The following is a 19,686-nucleotide window of genomic DNA, read 5'->3' on the forward strand; positions in this document are numbered from 1 at the left end:
CACCAATCTCTGATGAAGATATCTTTCTTCATCTCCAATCGAAACTTCCTAAGCTGCAGTTGCAGAAATGCCATTGAAAATGAGGATTGTAACTTACCTCAATCTGCTGGCCATGCTCTTCCAGTATTTATTCATCGCTGCTTACAGAGTTCATCCAAGCAGAACTTACCTCCAAGAAAATGAGTATGTATCAATCAACTATATCAATGTGCTCTAGACAGAAGATTAAAAGCTCTGCCAAAGATTTTCATTCATCTGCTTTTCAAGGAAATGAATATACTTGCTTCCAATCCCTTTAGTATTATTGCAAAAACTTGAACCCAGAGAAGAGTCATGTGCATTGTTAAAAGTAAAATACACAGTTCAAACAATGGTCAACTTTTGAGGTAACCTAGTATATATATTTATTTTACAGTTCCTGAGTATCACTTTCATATGAGATTGAGAGGCCGTGTTTGAAGAGCTAAAAAGTTAAATAGTCTACCATGGGCTACACTGTAAAATCCTAAGGGAAGCAACTGTTGCACTATTTGCAAGGCAAACTGCACAAGCTTTGAGACATGCTCACAGCACCTACAGGCATCATGATAGCATGATTAACTGTTCTCTCACGGAGATCTCTGGTAAATTAACTGCTAGGTTTCTTTCTGTAGATGCTATCACAATTTTGACAGAGCAGGCAAAGTCTCCAGCATTATTACATAGAGCCTGGCAACTTTCCGGGAGTCAGGGACAGCACCTTCTTTTGATCATTGAATGGACTCTGGCATAGACAAAATTACACACACAAAGTAACCCTGACGATGATGAAAACTTGAAGTTTTTAGGTCCTAGTACACTGTGTTTTTCTCAGTTTCCCCAGGTCTGGCTGTTGCAGGCATGGTTATTGAAAAGCAGGCCTACCCTTGCTGGGTAAACAGATAATAGTAAGTAGGAATGTAATGTAAATGTATTAGGATAAATAGGATAAATTGGGAATTAATACAATTTCTCTTCTTATGTTGGAACAAAACCTCTGTGTGGAAAAGAGTTTTTGAGGTGTGTGGAAATGCAACCTGCTGTCTTACTCTGTTCACTGTGGCTTTGTGCTGTTCACACTCATAGCCTGTGACTGCTCTATTTGAACTGAAAGTTCCTTGCAGTAAGGAGTTGTCTGCTGCTTCCTCTCTCTGCAGTACGAACCTGCAGAGGTGGAGAGGGAAACATGTTCTTGGTTGATTCAATAATACAACACAACTGGCTGTATTCCTTTGACTCCAGAAATCCAGCCTCTTGACTGCTTGCTTTGAAGCTGGCCTATGCAACAGTGTGCAGTTGGTTCCTTCCAACAGAGAGACGTAATGACATGGGTACACACTTTTGATCCAGTGCAGTACTGAAGGTTTGTTTTCGTTGCTGGATTTACTGAAGTTGTAGTCTCATTTCACACTCTTCTCTCCCACTTACAGCATGGGATGCAAAAAGAGAGGCTGCCACTGGGAGAAGTCAGTTCATGTGTTTCCAGCAGTTAACAGTAGGCTTCGTTTTCCTGGTCCTGCTGGCACCAGACAATGAAGACAGCAGGGAATGAAAATGAAATCTGATGCTCAGGAATGGAGGAGAATGGCCAGCTCACCTTCAGAGATCTGAAGACCCAGCATCTGTTGTGACAAAACTTTTCTTTGCCCTTATAGGACAAATAAGGAAAGACTAGGGCAGGGGACATGTCCCAGGTCTCATCTGGTCACAAACAGCAGTAATGCAACAGATGTGGACTGAGAATGGATCTGATACTGAGGATAAATTGCCCTTATGGGCAACAAACCCATCACTGCAGAACACCTTTGTGAGGGTGTGGAAAGGGCAAGTCCTTGGTCTTGTGTAGAGCTTTGTTTTGCAGGACAATGGTCCACTTGTACAACTGATGAGATGGTTATGAGATGAAAATGCACATGGGATTTATCTAAGAGATTTCTCACAGATCCATGCAGCAGAAAATTCACAGCTGGAGGCCTGCAACTGACCTTTCATCAGGACACCACAGCATTGCACAGGGCTGTTAGAGAGGACCCTGCAAGAGACATGGAACAAAAGTGAGACTGAGAGAAAATGTTGAGATTGTCTCCTGGAGGCAAGAAAGAAAAAACATCTGATTTTGAAGGGTGGAGTCCAGAGGAAGTGAAGGAACCCAACCTCCAAAAGGCAGGTTTTAGAAAACAAAACATACACCAAAAAAATCCCTATCCACCTGAAGATTACACATCTAAGTAACTTTACCATTGTGGAACCCAAATCAGAACCAAACATAGACACAATGTCCTGCAGTGGCAGTGATGCCCCCCAACATGAGAATGGCAGTGCTGAGAATTTAATGTAAAGATGATCACCTGCAAGGAGCTTGTAACAACTGGATTTAAGAAGGGAACTAAGCCAAGTGCTTGGTGTACCAACCTACTGACAGAGTTTCCTTGTGGAAGAAGTGCTAGAGACTAACTTATTGTCTTAACTGCCACAAAAAGGAAATGGACAGGCAAAGTCACTGGACCAAATCATAATGCTTTCCCTCATGCAGAATGCTGAGTTTTGTCCCAGAAAACACTATGCCAAAATTAATGTTCTGACTTGGGTTGGCACCAGTGAAGCAGCAAATAACTGGTCCTCACACCCAGTGACACCAGCATTTGGCAGAATGGGTGCAAGACGGTTAAACCCAGTAAAGCCAAGATAGACCATATGCTTTTGTGACTGTGCATCTGTATGGGCAGTGGAGGTAAATAATAATTGGTCTGAGCAGCTGGAGGGAACTGAGATACTAAAAATAGCCTGCTTTTCAGAGGTACATGACTTCAGAAGGTGCAGTGCAGTAAAAAGCAGACCCTTTTGAATTCAGTGCTGTACAGGTGACAGTAAAAAGAAAATGTGCCCAGGAAGAAAGCTCCTAAGGTCTGGTGCAGGAACTCTGGGTGTTGTGGAACACGAGGCAATCAAAATTAGCACTGTTGTTTTTAAAATAGAATGAAACTCACTTGATGCCATTTAATTCAGAGCCATCTTCCCAAATCCATCCAGATCCTGGGCTGTTCCTCAGTCCAATCCAGAAACATTCTGTTTGAATACTCTTGAACAGATCCTAGAAATGGTGACAAATTACAAAGTGACTAATGAAAGCCAGCCTGAAAATGGAGGTAAGGATAAGTAAAGAGAACAGAAAGAAAGATACATCCCCTCGCCTGACTGTTCCTTAAGTGGTTGATAATAATGCTTTTCCACACCTGATCTGCAGATCAGCTCTGCAGATCGTGCCTGGAATAACAATGTGTACACTCACAAGGAAGTAAGCATGCTTTCAAGGGTCCTGGGCAGATTCTTCAAATGACATTTCTCAGGGCAATATAGGTGAACCAACTGCACCCAAGCCTCCTGGAGTATCCTACACACAGCTTTATGTAGGAACATATGCTATTAGTATTAATATTAATGATCTACCATACAGCTAGCTGGCATGCTAATGTAAAGTACTAACAATTAAAGGTAAAATCAGGTCAGGGCAGGAAGTGCTGGCATGACAGATCCGTGTAAAGAGCCCAGTTCCAAAGCTCATTAAATTTTACACAAACTTCCCTCCTATGTGTTTTCAAAGTTCATTTCCTTTTACCTAACCTTTAATTCCTGTTTACTGTTAAAATATGAAGTCTTCAATAGAAACTCAGCCTTTAAGTAAATTACCCCACCCCCCCCACAAAAAAAAAAAAAAAAAAAGACAAGAGAGAGAACTTTGTCTTGCCCACATTTGCAATGAAAACAAACAACAGTAAGCTTTCAGTGGTATGGCTGGGATCCATCCGTATATCCTGCTGCCATAAACTGCAGATGTCACATCTTCACAATGATGCATTAACAAAGCTGGTTTGGTAAAGTGGTGGGAATAGAAGTAGCTCAAGGAATGCTTGAGTGTTGCTGGGGGTTTGGAAGGTGACTGTGCTTCCCTGACAAAGGGAGACCGAACAGTCACAGCCTTTGCAGCACAGGGCATATACAGCCAGGAAAGTCCTGCTTACATGGGGAAGTCTGAGCAGGGATAACAGGTAACAGTCTAGTAGCAGAGACAGCAGTAAGAAAGCAGCTGGAGCAGGGAAGCTTTCTTCGTGCAGAGAAATGGGTAATCTGGGGAAGATGGGTATTTGCCACGGAATCAGGATATGCCTAAGCAAGTGTGAGGGCTTGGTACCTACTCCCAGTTGAGCAGAGACCTGGCTTTGTAAGCCCCCACAGAACATTATACAATGCAACTTCTGTCCAGGGACTGGAAGCTGGCCACGTTCATTGGACCTGAGCTAATACGCCATGGCTTTCACAAAACCAGACCAAGTACTTCTGCTCTACTTAGGCAGATGTGCCTCACCTCCTTAGTGAACAGCTCTGCCCATTTCTTTACTGGCCATACACACCCCTGTCTCTGGTGAGCACCTGCTAGAAAATGAGCAGCTTCTGATTTCACCAGCAAAAGTAGGTTTTTTTGGCAGAGAGAGGAAGTGAGCATTGAAAACAGACCAAGAAAGAAATATCCATGCATGAACACAGGGAGTGGCGAGGGATACTGAGCAGAAGCAGCTGGAGCAGTTGCAGGGAGGAGAGGCATCACTTTTGCAAAGAAACCATTTCTGGAGAGTGGTGATGTATTGGTTTGTAGGCAGTGAGTACAGTGACTGTACTAGTGCCAAAGTCTTTTCCTGTGATCATTCATATCAGCCTTATTTGGGATAGGAAGGGAGATGGAGAGAGACAGTGGAGAAGGCAGCCTCCTGACATCCTTCATAGGATGATTCTGAGTACCTAACAGTGATCCTCACCTATCCCTTCTCCCCTTTGCTTCTTTGTGTATTGGGAACTTTCAAGGTGTATAGTGAAACTGGAAGTGCACTATAACCTCAGTTGTAAATCCTTCCCCTCCTTTGAAGTCAAAACATTGCACTGCTTGGATGTCAATCACTGAGGTATCTGCAGGGAAATGGAAGATCCTCAAAGAATAAGAAAACCATTACCATTTCCCAGGCATCGCTGATCACCAGGAGATGGGCACCCTTTGCCCAGCAGGATTCCTGGCTGGAATTCCAGTCCTTCTTCTCCTTGGAGAAGGAGTAGCAGCTCCCTCTGTAGGCCACCCACTGCTCAGGGCAGCGTGGGTGGGTGTCGCCTGTAAAGGAATCAAAATACCAGCTTTTCTCTACCATTAACCAACAGAAAGACACTTGTCAGCAAGGAAAAGCAACTCTCCTGGATATATGCAATGCAGAAAACGCAAGTCAGGATAAACATCTAAAAGTAACAATGCGTGAAGACAGAAATTCAGATCCTCTGTGCAGTTTCCAAGCCTTTGTACAAGTGTCACATGCACTCTGATGCTGGTGCAGCCCCTCAGCCTGGGCTTCCTCTGAACTACTCAGATACATGAGAACCAAAATTTGCTATCTGAAAGCAGACAACACTCTGGGTGTGCAAAAAGTGATGGAAATAATTACATCATTTTGTGGGTACAATGTGATCATGCCACACATGAGGTGAACGGATTTTAAGCAGCAAACAGTACGCTCTCCCACATGGTCTAGCACCTTCTGCATGCATGCAAAAGTGTTATAGACCTTACGTATTTGTTCTACAGTTTACCACTATAATTACAACAGATAAGCCTATAGAAACCTTACAATATATTTCACAGTTTTTTGCCACAGGATCTGAAACGGATTGCTTGGGGTCTCAAAATATTCTGGATAGGCAGTAGGTACTTAAGGCTGGTAGATATCCAGAATAGCTTCTCGTTTAACCCCATATAAGGAAGTTCAGGATGAGACCTCCTGTGCTTAGATGAGCCTCCAGTCCTTTGCTGTTGGTTGCTCATCCTCAGCACCCCTTTGTGCACTTACTCATCTTCCAAATCAAAGCAATTGCCAGGGAGATGCTCAGTATCCCAAAGCCTATAGCCAAGCCCCGCACAACTGCTGGCCACAGACAGGGAGCTGTAAAAGAGAAAAGAAACCATAGTGAACAGGAGCCACATGAAAACTGATGGTAGTTTTACATGGTTTGTGTCCTGGGCATTTCCATAAGGAGCATCCCTGTCTCTCTATACTCTGCACATCGCTGCCATCACTATCCCTGCCCAGCCACCCCGGGGCCTTGCACACTCCAGCCCACTCATCCAGGGCCCCATTTCATCTGATCTTGGGACCCTCAGTCCCTGCCTGAGCTTCCCAGGAGATGTACCTGTCTCCAGAGCAGCCACAGCTCTGCCCCTGCCTGGCCACAGAGCCAGCTGGTCCAGCTCCTGCAGTGGCTCACCCCAAGAGAGGAAACATCCACCTCAAGTCAGCCAGAGCCCCCCAGGCACCCTATGGCATCTCATGCTGGCAGGAGCCTCCTAGCAAACCCACTTTGGTCTCAGCATTGAAGCTCTGAGTGCAAACACTTCAAAAACTTCAAACACAGATTGCCATAGCTATCATGTTCCAGCTGAAGTGCAAAAAGAAACCCAAGGCCTTTCCCCCAGGTCTCTCAGCAACAGAGACAGGTTTAACCTCAGCATCCTGTTCACAGGCTTAGACACAGGTTCATGTTACATCTTCCCAGGACACTCCCAAGTCAGTCCTATGCTCTTATCCACCTCTGCAGTGGTGGGATAGCAGGATGTGAGGGTCAGCCTTGAAGACTTTGACATGCCCCTCCACACTTTCACCACCATCTGCTGTTCACTTGCTGGCAGTGACAGAGGGTGAGTGTTTAGGCTGCCTCCACCATAGCCCAGCACAGCTTCCTTTCAAACAGCAGGGCAGGACTGCCATGTAGAGATTTACAGCACAACAAGTTAACCACCATGCTACACATTGCTTTCTTATTGTCATCTCCTGGAGCTGTGTTTGACCCAAGAGGCATTCACTTTCCATAAACCATTTGAAATCTCAGCACTAAAACCTTGTCTCCCCGAAGCCGAGTAGAGGATGATATTTAACTTCCACAGATGAGCTCCATGGGGTTTTGGTTTGCTTACTTTACTAATCTCAGGGTGACAGCTGCACAGACAAAAGGACTTTCTAAGAAACACCTAATGTGCAGCTAATGGTTACTGGTGGTGAAGAACTCAGGATTTCCATGTGCTTATCCCTTAAACTTATGTACCACAACCTGCTCTTGTGGTGCTTGAGAATCTTCTATCCAAATCTAGCGACAAAAGTCCTCAGTGAGGCTCTTGACATCCAAGGTGCTTCTCTCAGTCATGTCACAAAACCCAAACAAACATATCTGTAGTTCCAAAAAAGGGCTAGCAGTCTAAGGAAAAAGACGGAGGAAGGGGAAAGCTAGCTTTAACCAAAGACACCACCACAGCAACCACATAAAAAACTTGGCAGAAGAGCTGTGAGCAGGATGTCATAGCAATAGGATACAAAATACACAGGCAAGACAGAGGGGGCTGATCTCTGCTCAAATAAAATTATGGTCAAATTAGATTAAACAACTACATAGAGAAGTAACAGTAAGAGTAATTGCCTGCCACCGACTAGGCAAATACTACTAAATGCATGGGGGTTCAAATTATATCATGGACTGCCAGATAAGGATGGTGACAGCAGTCATGAACCGTCAAAATAACCCAGAGCAAGTGTGAGGGAAGCACAGTGATGAGGGGTATCAATTAATCACATGAAACTACACAAATGCCATGTAATGGCATGACGCTGAGACTGAATGCTTAGACATCATCAACAGGCACCTCACAGAGTGGTGATCTGGGAAACACAGAAAACGAAGCAGCTGGTGACTGCCCTGAGCCTTGCTTGGGCCACCCGGCTCAGCATGGCTCCATCCAGCAGTTGCTGTGCTGCAGGGAACACAACCACACTGAGATTCAACAGAGCCAACAATCAGGAACTACAATGACAGGCAAAAAAAAGGCACTGTAATATAATAATTTCAAAATGGGAAACTACAGGAGAATGAGGAAGTTTGTCATTGAGAAATTAAAAGGGATGGCTAAAAGAATAAAATATTTATAAGCAGTAGGGAAGACTTTTTTTAGGATCTCTAGGTGGAGACTGAAAACAAATGCACACCACATATCAAAAATATTGTGAGAAGGACAAAGAAAGCCAGCGCTGAAATAGAAGGGGAAGGGACTTTGCTTAAGAACAAGAATGCATGCTTTAAGCATCGGAAGCTTTGTCCAAATACAGAAAGTAGGCCAGATCAATAAATTAATAAAAATGAATTGATTTTGATCTTAGAGCAGTTTGCAGGCTCATCAGTCTTAAGACTAGGTTCTGGTTTTATAGCAATATACTGAGATCTGTGGGCTTGGTTACAATAAGTGTCTTGGGTCACAAGGGAGAGGACGAGAGAGCTCCATTGTAAGCATCATTCTTCTGGTAGAAAGATCTTTCCTAAGTTAAAGGTTTTGTTGTGTTGCCTGAAGCTTGCAGGACCTTCTAGCTGCTGTACTTGTAATACTTGTAATACCAACATTTACATCTTTTTTAATCATTATTAAAGAACAAAAGCCATCTCTTTTCAGTTACAAAAGACTTCTCAGTTACAACCTACTCCCCAGCTTCACACAAGGACAATGGGAGAACTGAAGGACTTGAACTGCGTACCTGTTCTCTCTGCCTACTCTCTATTCCTCTTGTAAGGTCACTTTCCTGTCTCTGATGACATGGGGTTTGCCATCAGATTAAGCCTCAAGAGAATGGAGTCAGATGAGGTTAAGGGTGGAGCTGCTTCTCTGCAGATTACAACTGAAAACTAGGTACAAGGGGATAAATATCTGTTGAAACCTAATTCTTTGTTCTGAGACCACATTTCTAAGGATTTGCACTTTTATTTTCCTTTCTCTCTGGCCTCTCAAAGAAGTTACCTCCTGCACCTTCCATATCACTGTTCCTGATTTTAGGGAAAAGATCACCCAGCTGGTGCCTCCTGGCAATGAAGAGAGAAGTTCACCCTCTATTGTTCGAAACAACAGCAGAAAAAAAGGGAACTGACTCAGCATGAAAATAAAATCCCAGGGCACCTTCACAACCAGAGCATTGAGAAGTTCACTTCAGTTCTCAAAAATGAAAAATTATGCCATTCGATGATTTGGGGAGGAAAAAAGAAAATGAAGAGGGAAAGTCATATTTAACCATTTGAGGTGAATTTAAACCCCACTTGAACTGAAGCAATCAAACCAGGAAAGTGGAATAAAAACTTTCATAAATCTGGATTTTTACCCCTTGCAAAAGGGGTTCCCCACAGTTGACCCTTTTTAAAACAGGTTCAAGGGTTTGTGCTTGATTCGCAGCCCCTGGACCACATGTGAATCTCTTGTAGAAGAGGATGGGAGAAGTACCTGAGATGAGTTTGAAACAGGAGGAAAATCTGAATGGACCATTCAGAACTACTTTCATGTAGTTGTCTGAGGAACTGTGGAAGAGTCTCCCCAAGGGAAGGGAAAAGTGGACCAGTGGACATTTAACATAAATATCCAATGTTATAATTTTCTAGTACACAAAACACCCTGTTAGGTCTCTCAGCGCTCTGGAGAAATGACTGTGATAGGCTGTATTCATTTGCAAGCAACGTGACCCAATACTTTTAGGTTTTGGAGTCCAGATTCAGTTCAAAAACTAAAAGCTGTTAGCATTTTATAATTCAGGTCTTCTAGGACAACCTGAAGAATGTCATTGCAATGTCCTAAATGGCTCCCATCAGCTCCTGCCTACATCAGTATAGAAGCAGCATTACTACCTATAGCCAGGGAGGAGGATTTGAGAAAGGAGGATCCTGTCCCTGGCTATGGCACAGACCTGGTTATTGCTATCCCTACAAGCATGCCACACAGCCTAACACTCTCTTAAGTGACTGCTGGACTGACATTTTGGTAGTGTGGTGTATCTAAGGCTCTCTGGAAGCCAAACAAGACAGTCAGGGCAACTGTTCATTTTCAAGGAGACCATGAGAGCGAAAACCAGCTGGTTTGACCAAAGGACTGCTCTATACACCTGTGACACTGTGTCACAGGGATGAATTGGTAGCAAGGGCAGCATTTGAAAACAGACAATAGATATCTGAGAGCACATCTCTCAAAAGTGATGGAGCTGGGGACACAGCTGAAAATAAAGATCTTCTAAAGAAAGGTACTTAAACTGTGCTCCTTAGAGACTCCTTACATGCAGGAGAGAGCTGGGAAATAATCAAATTACATCCACAGAAATTGTGTTCAAATATCAGATTCCTTATTTTAGGTCCTCTAACTTTAACTCAAAAAGATGAGGGTACAAAGAGAAATTTGGAGAGGAGGAATATTAAAAAGAAAACTGCAATCATCTCAAGAGAACATTGGGTAATCTCCACCTCCAACAAGGTGGGAGTGAACACAAACTGCAGGGAATGAAGGAATGTGCTTGTGTTTTCTGATGCAACAGAAGACATCATTTCTGATGAAAACACATGCAAAAGCAAGACTGCCTTCCAAGCAGATGGTGTGTGATTACCAGATAGGAACTTGAGGGTTTCTGTGCTGGCTTCATTTGCACAGTGCAGCAAGTGACCAAGCAGCAGTAACAACCACATATATATGAAGTTATTCTGCTCGGGGCATAGGAATCTCCTTTCCCACAGTGAAACATCCCTTTGCTGTAACAGCTCTGAAAAAAGCTAAGGTCAACCATTAGTGTTACAGCCAATGCAACACAACTCATTTAAAGGACAGGAGCATTTAGAGGAAAAGCAATCAGCTCATCAAACAGAGACACTTAAAGAATCATCAGCAATGCAAAGTCTCACTCTTCTAGGGCGGTATTTCTCAACTAAGCAGCCAGAGAAATTGCTACGTGTGACATTTGCAAGGCCTGAACAGGGGTAATGGAGCAGAAATAAGGAAAGAGAACATTTAGGGATAGCACTAAGAAAATCTCCTGATAGTAAAATGCCCTGCAGAACTGTCTCAAGGCAAAAGCTGAGGAGGTATGTAAAACTAAACAGTGAAAACACAGGAAAAAAATGTATCACAAAAGAATCCTGCAGAGCCCCATGGGAGAGAGACTGGATGATCTCATATGCCTCCTCTGATCTCTGATTAGCATATGCCTTTAATTTATCTGTACATGCATCTTGCCTGACCTTTGGAGGACTATGGCTGACAATCTCTTACTGCTGACAAGCAGACAACTTTAAAACTGCAAACCTCTTTTGCAGAAATGGATGCCTGGATTGAATGCCCACAAGTAGACACCAAAAGGGTACCGATGGAGAGAGGGAGAGGAACAACGCTGCGTCTCTGACCCACTGGCTTTTATCACATTCAAATACAGTAATTTTAGAACCAAAGCAACAGCACCATAAGCTGGCACTCAAAATCAGTGGCCAGCTTGGACTGGTTTTGATAGACCTTGCTTTCACTCAAAACAAAATTTTCTGTTGACCTACCTCATCCAGCTTCCTTACCTCTTTTTTCCTGTGCAGCTTTGGCCCTCAACGGAGAGAATTTAACAGAAGTATAAATTATTTCCTCACTCGCTTCAGCTGCAGAAGTTTCTGATCTGCTTCCCTCCATGCCAACGCAAAGAGTGCGTATGACAAGATGTTTCAATCAGGCTGTTGAGCGACAGGGCTCAACGCCTGGGAAACAGGAAACCTGAGGCTGCATTCAGAAGACAAGAAGTGTGAAATGGCAACCTCTATCTCCAGCTGATCAAAATAACTAAATTTATAACAGCATGGAGAGCAGTGGAAGTGAAACAACTTCCATTTCCTGACCTGTTAAGGGATGTCTTAGAGTAGATATCAGTGGAAGAGGTGATTAATCACAAAGTGTATGGGTATTCTAATTGTTGCTAATGCAAGAGGCTGTGAGAATGTGTCACTCTGAAGAGCTGCCTCCCAGGACCGTAGCAGGTGAATAGTGAGAGTACAAGGTGGAAAGAGGAATAAGCAATGGCTATGGCAAACTGGCAGCCCAGCTCCTGTCATTAGGAAAGCAGAAGTGGACAGCACGGGTTTGAGAAGGAAGCCTTGTGACCACTGGACACTTCTACTAGTCACTCTTTCTACACCCAACACTCAGTGTGGAAGTGCTTGAGACACAGGCAGGCATTGAGAGCTGGCATCCCCCGATATCCTCTGCATCAACATATCAACAGCATCAGTACAAGAGAGACATGGACATACTGGAGAGAGTCAAGCATATGGACACAAAGATGATGACAGGACTGGAACATTGCTCCTATGAGGAAACGGGCCTATAAAGATGGGGACAGACTTTTTAGCAGGGTCTGTTACAATAGGACAAGGGGTATTGGTTTTAAACTAAAGGAAGCGAGATTCAGGTTAGGCATTTTGTACAATGGGGGCGGTGAAACACTGGCATAGATTGCCCAGAGAGGTGGCAGATGCCCTATCCGTGGAGACATTCAAGGCCACGCTGGATGGGGCTCTGAGCAAACTGATCTAGTTGAGGATGCCCCTACTCATTGCAGGGGGTTGGGCTAGATGAACTTTGAAAGTCCCTTCCAACCCAAGCTGTTCCATTACTATAATTCTATGATCCCGTGACTTAGTGGCGGCCACTACCGCCTCCCACCGTTACTGACGTGCTACCGTCCCTGTAGGTGATTCCAACACGAACGGTAAGAGCTCGGCTTCACAGTGGGGCAGACGGGCCCGGCAGCCCAGCCCACGGGGCCGCTCTGGCCGCCTGGCCCGGGGGCCGCTCTGGCCGCCATTGGGCGAGCGGCTCCCGCCTCGGGCCGCACTCCGCAGAGGCTGTCTGCGGGGAGGGGTCAGCCGGCGGGCGCTACGGGGCGCCTTTCAGCTGGCGCTTATGGCTCATTGGAAGAGAAGCGAGGGAAGGCGGGATCTTCACGCCTCTATTCATCGCCTATTGGATAGAGAATAAGAAGGAGACGGGTTTCGGAGCCGCCTTCGTCATAGGCTAGGGCGGGCTTTAGAAGCTGCTCCTTTCCATTGCCGCTTTCCATTCGCTGAGGAATTGCCAGTGGGCGTGGAAATCTCGCCGGCTCCTTTGCTTCTATTGGCGGAGAGTGCCGGTTTCACTACGCCCTTCCTGGTTCCGGTTCGCGGGGTGGGCCACGGGAGGCGGCCGGGGCCAGCCGGTGTCGTCCGCACCTGCGGCCCCCGGGCTGCCCCGTCACCGCTGGGCGCGTAGGATGGGATGCCTGTGAGCGGTGGATCGCTCTTCCGTAGGGGCGCCCGTGCCTGTCCCCGTGCGCGGCGCGGGGAGGCCGGGCGGCGCGGCCGCAGGTGGGTGCGGTGGCGCGGGGCTGGCGGCGGCACGTTGAGCCCGGGGCCGCGAGAGAGGTGGGGAGCGGCGGGGTGGGGGAAGCCGGGTGGCACCGAGGCCGCTGCGCCCTGCCCCGAGCGGCCCGAGCTGCCCGCCGGAGCAGTACCGGCCGAGGGCACCGTCGTCGCGTCGCTTGTTGCTCCAGGCGGTGCGTGAGCGGAGCGTTTGGCAGCCGCTGCCCGGGGAAGCGCGAAGGGCGGGTTGTGCGCTGGGTCTCGTGAGAGGCGAGTCACGAGCTCCTGTGTCACGGGCCGCCCGCGTGTCCGACCCCCCCGCGCCTCAGCTGAGCGCTGGCACCGGGGGCTCTGCGGGGCCTGGGGCGATCGTGAGGTGCAACCGGACAGGCTGTCCATCTGGCGGGCTGTCTGTCCAGCTGCAGCCAGGGGCTTGTTTTACAGAATGTTAGGGATTGGAAGGGACCTCAGAAGATCGTCTAGTCCAATCCCCCCGCCAGAGCAGGAACACCTAGATGAGGTTACACAGGAATGTGTCCAGGTGGCTTTTGAATGTCTCCAGAGGAGGAGACTCCTCAGCCTCCCTGGGCAGCCCGTTCCAGTGCTCTGCCAGCCTCACTGAGAAGAAGTTTCTTCTCAAATTTAAATGGAACCTCCTGTGTTCCAGTTTGTACCCATTGCTCCTTGTCCTATCACTGGTTGTCACCAAGAAGAGCCTGGCTCCATCCTTGTGACACTCACCCTTTACATATTTATAAACAACATTAATGAGGTCGCCCCTCAGTCTCCTCTAAGCTAAAGAGACCCAGCTCCCTCAGCCTTTCCTCATAAGGGAGATGCTCGACTCCCTTTATCATATTTGTCGCCCTGCGCTGGACTCTCTCCAGCAGTTCCCTGTCCTTCTGGAACTGAGGGGCCCAGAACTGGACACGATATTCCAGATGTGGAATATTCCTCCTTTAATTGTGGGTCTACCCGTTGCATTCCATCAGCATCTGGAGCTTTACTGAAACCTGTGATGGGAGAAGCGGAGGGGAGTGTGTTGTGCCACTCTGGTTGCCTGGTGCAATCACTGGATCTTTCCAACGTGATTTTAGCGTGAACCTGAAAGCCAGATAATCTAGAATATCTTCATTACTGCCTCTTTGGTTGGATCTTACATAGAATGAATGTCTCAGTTTTGCCCTTCCCTTCTTGCCCTGTGTAAAGAGAAGAAAACTGTTCTGTGAAGTTGTAGCTTAGTATTATTAAACACTTTCAAATTCTCAGCTAAAGCAGTACTAGAAAGATAATGTAATAGTTAATATATCATAATTATTAAGTCACTTGAACAAACAGAGCCTGACTAATCACAGTGGCTCTTCCCTGTAAACTCTTTGCAGGAGAGCTGCAAAGAGGGTCGATTAGAGGCTTGGTAAATAATTTTCTGCTGAACGGCTTCTCAGTGCAATGCAATAACAAACAATAGCTTATGCCTGAAACTTACTCCGGCGTTCAGCCTGCTGGGCTCTGCTCTGGCTGAATCAATGCTAATTAATGTGCTTAGCAGCAAAACTTTTTGTGACCTCCAGGCAAAACCTGGAAAAGAATCCTAAATCAGCCCAGTGAATTGACTTTGACTATGCAAGAGATTCAGATTTTGTGCTTTTTGGGAACTGTGAGATGTTTCCAGATTTTGACTTCCCCTTTTTGCAGTCAGGACTGAGGAAGTGGCCAATCATTGACTCCATGACCCTGAACTTAGTTTACAGGGGGCTGAAACAGTCAATCCTCTGCCTTTTCTGTGTGTCCAGGATGTCATCACCTTGCTGTATCTCTGCTGTGCTGCTCGTCTTTATGGCCCTTGCTGTCGGTGCAAGGGCTGAACAGTCGGGAGAGAGGAGCTGCGATGTGATTGGTGATAAGAGCAGTGAGTCGCAAATGGAAAGAGCCTTGCTGAAGAAACTAGAGCCCCTGAGCCAAATGAGGTACAGTACAACACCGCGCAGACCTCAGGGCTGCACAGTGCCTACCCTTAGCCCAAGAGAAGGGGAAGATTTGGGGTCAGACCACAGAACACTTGTCCCTATTAGTATGGTCTGTGACTGACTTCCAGGTCTTGAGTGTCTGCTGCTCTGAGCCTTGTTCTTTGTAATCCTGTGAGCTGTTTGTTCTGTCCTCTCCCTGCTGCAGGTTTAACGTGACTGTGGAGAAAGGCAAAACAGAAAACTACATCTACCAATTCAGGGTGTGCAGGGAGGTCAACAGCACCTTGCAGGATTTTGCTGGCCTGGTGCAAACAAATAGACAGAATGGAAAGACTACAGTGATAGGAAGAATCAATGAAACCCAGGTCTTCAATGGAAGTAAGATTCTGCTCTATACCTTTCTTACTCAGTATCTGCCTTTTGCCTCCTGATCTGGATTTGCAGCCTATATTGTTCCTCTCTTGGAAGGTGACTGGATCATGCTGATTTATAAAGGAGGTGATTCATATGGCAGCCACTGCAGTAGTGAGAAGAGACGAGCTGTGATAATGATTTCTTGCAAGCAGGGAGTTACAGCGGTGAGTGACACATGAGATGGGAGGGGGAGCAGGACAAACAGTTGTTTATAAGCAGAAGGGCTTTGAGGAGGCAGCAAGGTTCTCTGTCCTCCAGTGTCTGTTGCCTAGCTGCACCAACAGCAATAAAACTGTCTTCTGGTGAAGTTCAGTATGCCTGGGCTTATTTTCACACAATTTAACTTTTTCCAAATTGCAGAGTTCATTCAGCATTGTTTCAGAAGAGCGGGAAAAGGAGCAAGACTGTTTCTACCTCTTTGAGATGGACAGCAGTGTGGCTTGTCCAGCTGAGGATTCCCACCTTAGCGTTGGCTCCATTCTACTGATCACGTGAGTCAATGGAAGAGCTGTTCATGTCTGGGCCACAATCTCCAATGCCATTTAGAAACACAGCAAATGCTATACTGGACTAGATAATTGTAGTATACCTATCAACAGTCACCATTAGGTGTTACTGTGCCTCTCAGCTTTTTGGACAGAAACTTGCTTAAAGCGTGATGCTGCAGAGCTGCTCTGTTCTCTGTAGGCGTTCTGCTTCATAGTTTACAAACAAGTGCACTGAAACACAGAAGACATGACTTCCTAAAATTATACAACTATTTGCCAGAGCTGGGAATTCAGAACAGGAGTCTTTACTCATTTTCTGTGTTTGTGCTTACAGGCACTACTTCTTGTAATGCTGCTGCAAGATTTATACTAGTAGATGAATTTTTTTAGAGGCCTTTTCTGGTCTGGTGTTTGTTTTTAGCTCTGTTCTTGAGTGGTGTTCAGCTGCTTGCTCTAATACCAATCTGAGGCAGGTAGCTGGCTCAGAAGAGGTTATCTGTAGGATTTCCTCAGTTCTGATTTTTAATTCTGCCCTCCAGGTTTGCTTCACTGATTGCAGTCTACATCATTGGTGGGTTCCTCTACCAGCGCCTTGTAGTGGGAGCAAAGGGCATGGAGCAGTTTCCTCACTTTGCCTTCTGGCAAGATCTGGGCAATTTGGTGGCGGTGAGTGAAAAATCCCTGTATATTTCCAGCCTGACCCATATGGTAGGACAGGACATGACAATTGCCTTGTCTTTGTGGACTAGGTCTCTTGCATAGACCTACCCCACGAGGATAGCGTACCTTGAGGCAGAAGAGAATATCTGTGTGGGCTTTTTTGGTGGTTTGAGTACTCTGTTTTCGAATCCTTGCTGAGTCTGATTCCTTGCTGATATCCTGTGATTACTACATAACAAACTAGAGCATGTGCTCATTAGCAGTTAACACATTCCAGGTAGGAATGTTAAGCTAGGGACTGTGAAACTTTTGTGTCCAACTCCCTGAGGCCTTTCCTTAGTCACCTTTGGCAGTGCCATTTATTGTCCTTGCTCATCTCAGCCTGATGGTGCTACTTACTGTTAATCAGTACTTGCATTCTACCCCAGAGCTTTCAAGACCAAGCTGGATTTTTGTATGTGTGTGCTTCTCTTGTAAAGACAAGTTTTGGGGTCCTGTCCCAGATAGCACATGGGTGGGTGTAATGCCTTTACAAAAGAGAAGTCACAGAAGCTGCTTTGCTTTGGGTTGCATACAGTCTGATTCTGGTGCAATGTCCTCTGCTTGTAGGATGGCTGTGACTTTGTCTGCCGCTCCAAGCCTCGAAATGCACCAGCTGCATACCGTGGTGTGGGTGATGACCAGCTGGGTGAGGAGTCAGAAGAACGGGATGACCACTTGCTGCCAATGTGACAGGCTTTCAACACTGAGTTCTTTTCTCCCCATCTTCCCAGCACTTGTTTAGCCAGGTGTTTCTCAGCCAGTTCTCTTTCTCTCACTTCTGATTTTCTTTACTTACTTCCGCTGCTTTCTGGTATGTCAAGTCCCCTGGATGCCGCTGGGTGTGAACAGCACTGGTCCCTGAGGCCTTACAAATACAATGCTGGTTTAGGTTTTTAAAAATGCAGCAGAGCTTGGGGGTGGAAAAGTGCTGAGGGTTGAGTAGAAGATGGCAAGGAAACTACAAGCATTCAGCACTACGCAGGAATGGGAGATGATTCATTGAGAGAACAGAAGGGTCACAGATGGGTGCAGAAAGGGGAAGTAAAATAAGGCAGTGGGTTACAACATCTGAGACTGTAAGAGGGATATTTTGTGTCTTTTTTTTTCCTTAGGGTTTACAGAATCTGTAAGACACTGGAATAATTTTTCTTTGAATGCATTTTTAGCTTTTCTAGCTTCTGCACCGTTACACACTGTTTCTGCCAGCATAACCTGCACAGAGGGCTCTATGCCAGACTCTGTGGGGGTGGAAGAGGCATTAGCACCTCTGCAGTCTTTTCTTAATGGCAATATGTTGAAGAGTATACAACAGTTTCCTTCAACAGTTATAAAGGGATGCATGCCATTCTCTCAGACTGGAGAGAGGCAATGCTAAAAAACTATAGGAGTTAAATACAGGCTCATGACTTTCCAGTTAAGTCAAAATACTTAGTCTTCTCAATCATTGAGAAACAAAAGGAAATTATGTAAAGGGAACACTTGCTGCAACTGACATCAAAGCAAAATGAGAAAGGTAGATGCCACTTGAGTTCTGTCACAAGCTTCCTGAGGTAACAGCCCACACAGCCCAGTCACTGGCAACATTGTGATTTCACATTATCTGAAAGTTCCTTGTTTGGCAGAGCATTTTCCCACAGAGCTACCAGAATTTATTTTTATAAAAAAGGAACCATGGAAGCCAAGGATAAGAATGCTAACATATTAAAAACTGCGTAAGGATTCCTGCACTTAAAGGGTCAGCTTTCATAAATCACTGTCCCCCTAAGCATGGTGCAGACCAGTCTTACAATGCTTGACCTCTGCAGATGGTACTTGCATACTGATACTGGCTGGGAGTGAGAGACACCTCCTGAGGCCCTGGTGAAAGGCAGGTGCAGCTGAGTTGTAAGACTTAACAGAAACCTTCAGAAACTTGGCCATTTGATTCCTAATTGCTTTTTATGTGAAGGGGCTAGACTCTGTCCTGTCATAAGATGGCAGAGAACTGTCCTCAGTCTTGAGGGCAGAAACTGTGAATAAGCAAGCCACTACCGCTAGTAGCAGAGTACAGACAAGGTTTGTATGTTTTAATACTATCAAAGCAGTCTGAACAGTGACATTGAGGGACAAGGGCTGGCCCTGCTTTCTTGCTGGGTTTAGAGTGAGCAAACAATTCCTGCTTGCTTTGACTTTTGTTACAGTCTCAATCCTTCTCATAATGTGGGAAAAATAGGAAGTCAGTCTGTTACTGTTTTTCATGGTGGTGTTTAAGGTTTTGTTGTTGGGTTTGTTTTTTTTTTTTTTTTTTTGTACAAAACACAAGTTTCAAAAATAAAACAACTGAAAAACCTGGTAAAGTGGTGTGCTGATTTAACAAGAGCTTTCTTTGGTGCCAGAGTATCTTATGTATCCAAGGTGAAGGGTCCTTAGTATGTAGTGCCTTGTGCCTGAACTTCTTTTGCCAGGAATGCATCTCTTTGTATTAGTACATGTTTTTTTGCTGCTACCTTGTATCACCAAGTTCCCTTGGGACTTAAGAGGCAGAGGTATAGACACATTTCAAAACTGAAACTTTAAAAGGTCAAGTAGTTAGGGATGGGAGAAGTTTCCTATGCAGCAATAAAAATAAAAAGAAACTTTTTGATGAAGTTTGTACTTCTCAAATGTTACTGTTCAGGTTGAGGGGAAGGGGGGTTGGTTAAAAAGCAACCAGACTTAAAAAGCCTGAACAACTGTAGTTGTGGGGTTTTAGTTTTGGTTTTTTTTTTCAAATTAAGAACATTGAATGTGAAATAAAGAGAAACCTTCCCATTTGACTGAAATAAAATCTGGTTCTCAGAAGCAGTAAGTAACATAGCTAAACAGGAGTTTTACCA

At 45.4% G+C, this 19,686-nt stretch overlaps 2 protein-coding genes across 2 annotated transcripts; one reads left to right on the top strand and one right to left on the bottom strand.

The window, feature by feature from the left end:
* Positions 1-379: 379 nt before the first annotated feature.
* Positions 380-12,840, bottom strand: LOC135578156 (killer cell lectin-like receptor subfamily G member 1). Its single transcript, XM_065048513.1, has 5 exons — positions 11,452-12,840; positions 5,901-5,993; positions 5,022-5,173; positions 3,006-3,109; positions 380-2,050 (listed from the first exon to the last, which is right to left on the bottom strand). Exons 1-5 carry the CDS (start codon positions 11,558-11,560, stop codon positions 1,939-1,941), a joined length of 570 nt encoding a protein of 189 aa, XP_064904585.1. The 5' UTR covers positions 11,561-12,840; the 3' UTR covers positions 380-1,938.
* A 213-nt stretch (positions 12,841-13,053) lies between these two features.
* Positions 13,054-19,167, top strand: LOC102097420 (cation-dependent mannose-6-phosphate receptor). The gene is made up of 7 exons (XM_065048509.1): positions 13,054-13,266; positions 15,054-15,227; positions 15,433-15,605; positions 15,696-15,805; positions 16,002-16,132; positions 16,669-16,795; positions 17,399-19,167. Exons 1-7 carry the CDS (start codon positions 13,178-13,180, stop codon positions 17,519-17,521), a joined length of 927 nt encoding a protein of 308 aa, XP_064904581.1. The 5' UTR covers positions 13,054-13,177; the 3' UTR covers positions 17,522-19,167.
* The last annotated feature ends 519 nt before the right edge of the window (positions 19,168-19,686 follow it).

This window comes from Columba livia, unplaced genomic scaffold (genome assembly GCF_036013475.1).
Source record: "Columba livia isolate bColLiv1 breed racing homer unplaced genomic scaffold, bColLiv1.pat.W.v2 Scaffold_83, whole genome shotgun sequence".
Classification (NCBI taxonomy): domain Eukaryota; kingdom Metazoa; phylum Chordata; class Aves; order Columbiformes; family Columbidae; genus Columba; species Columba livia.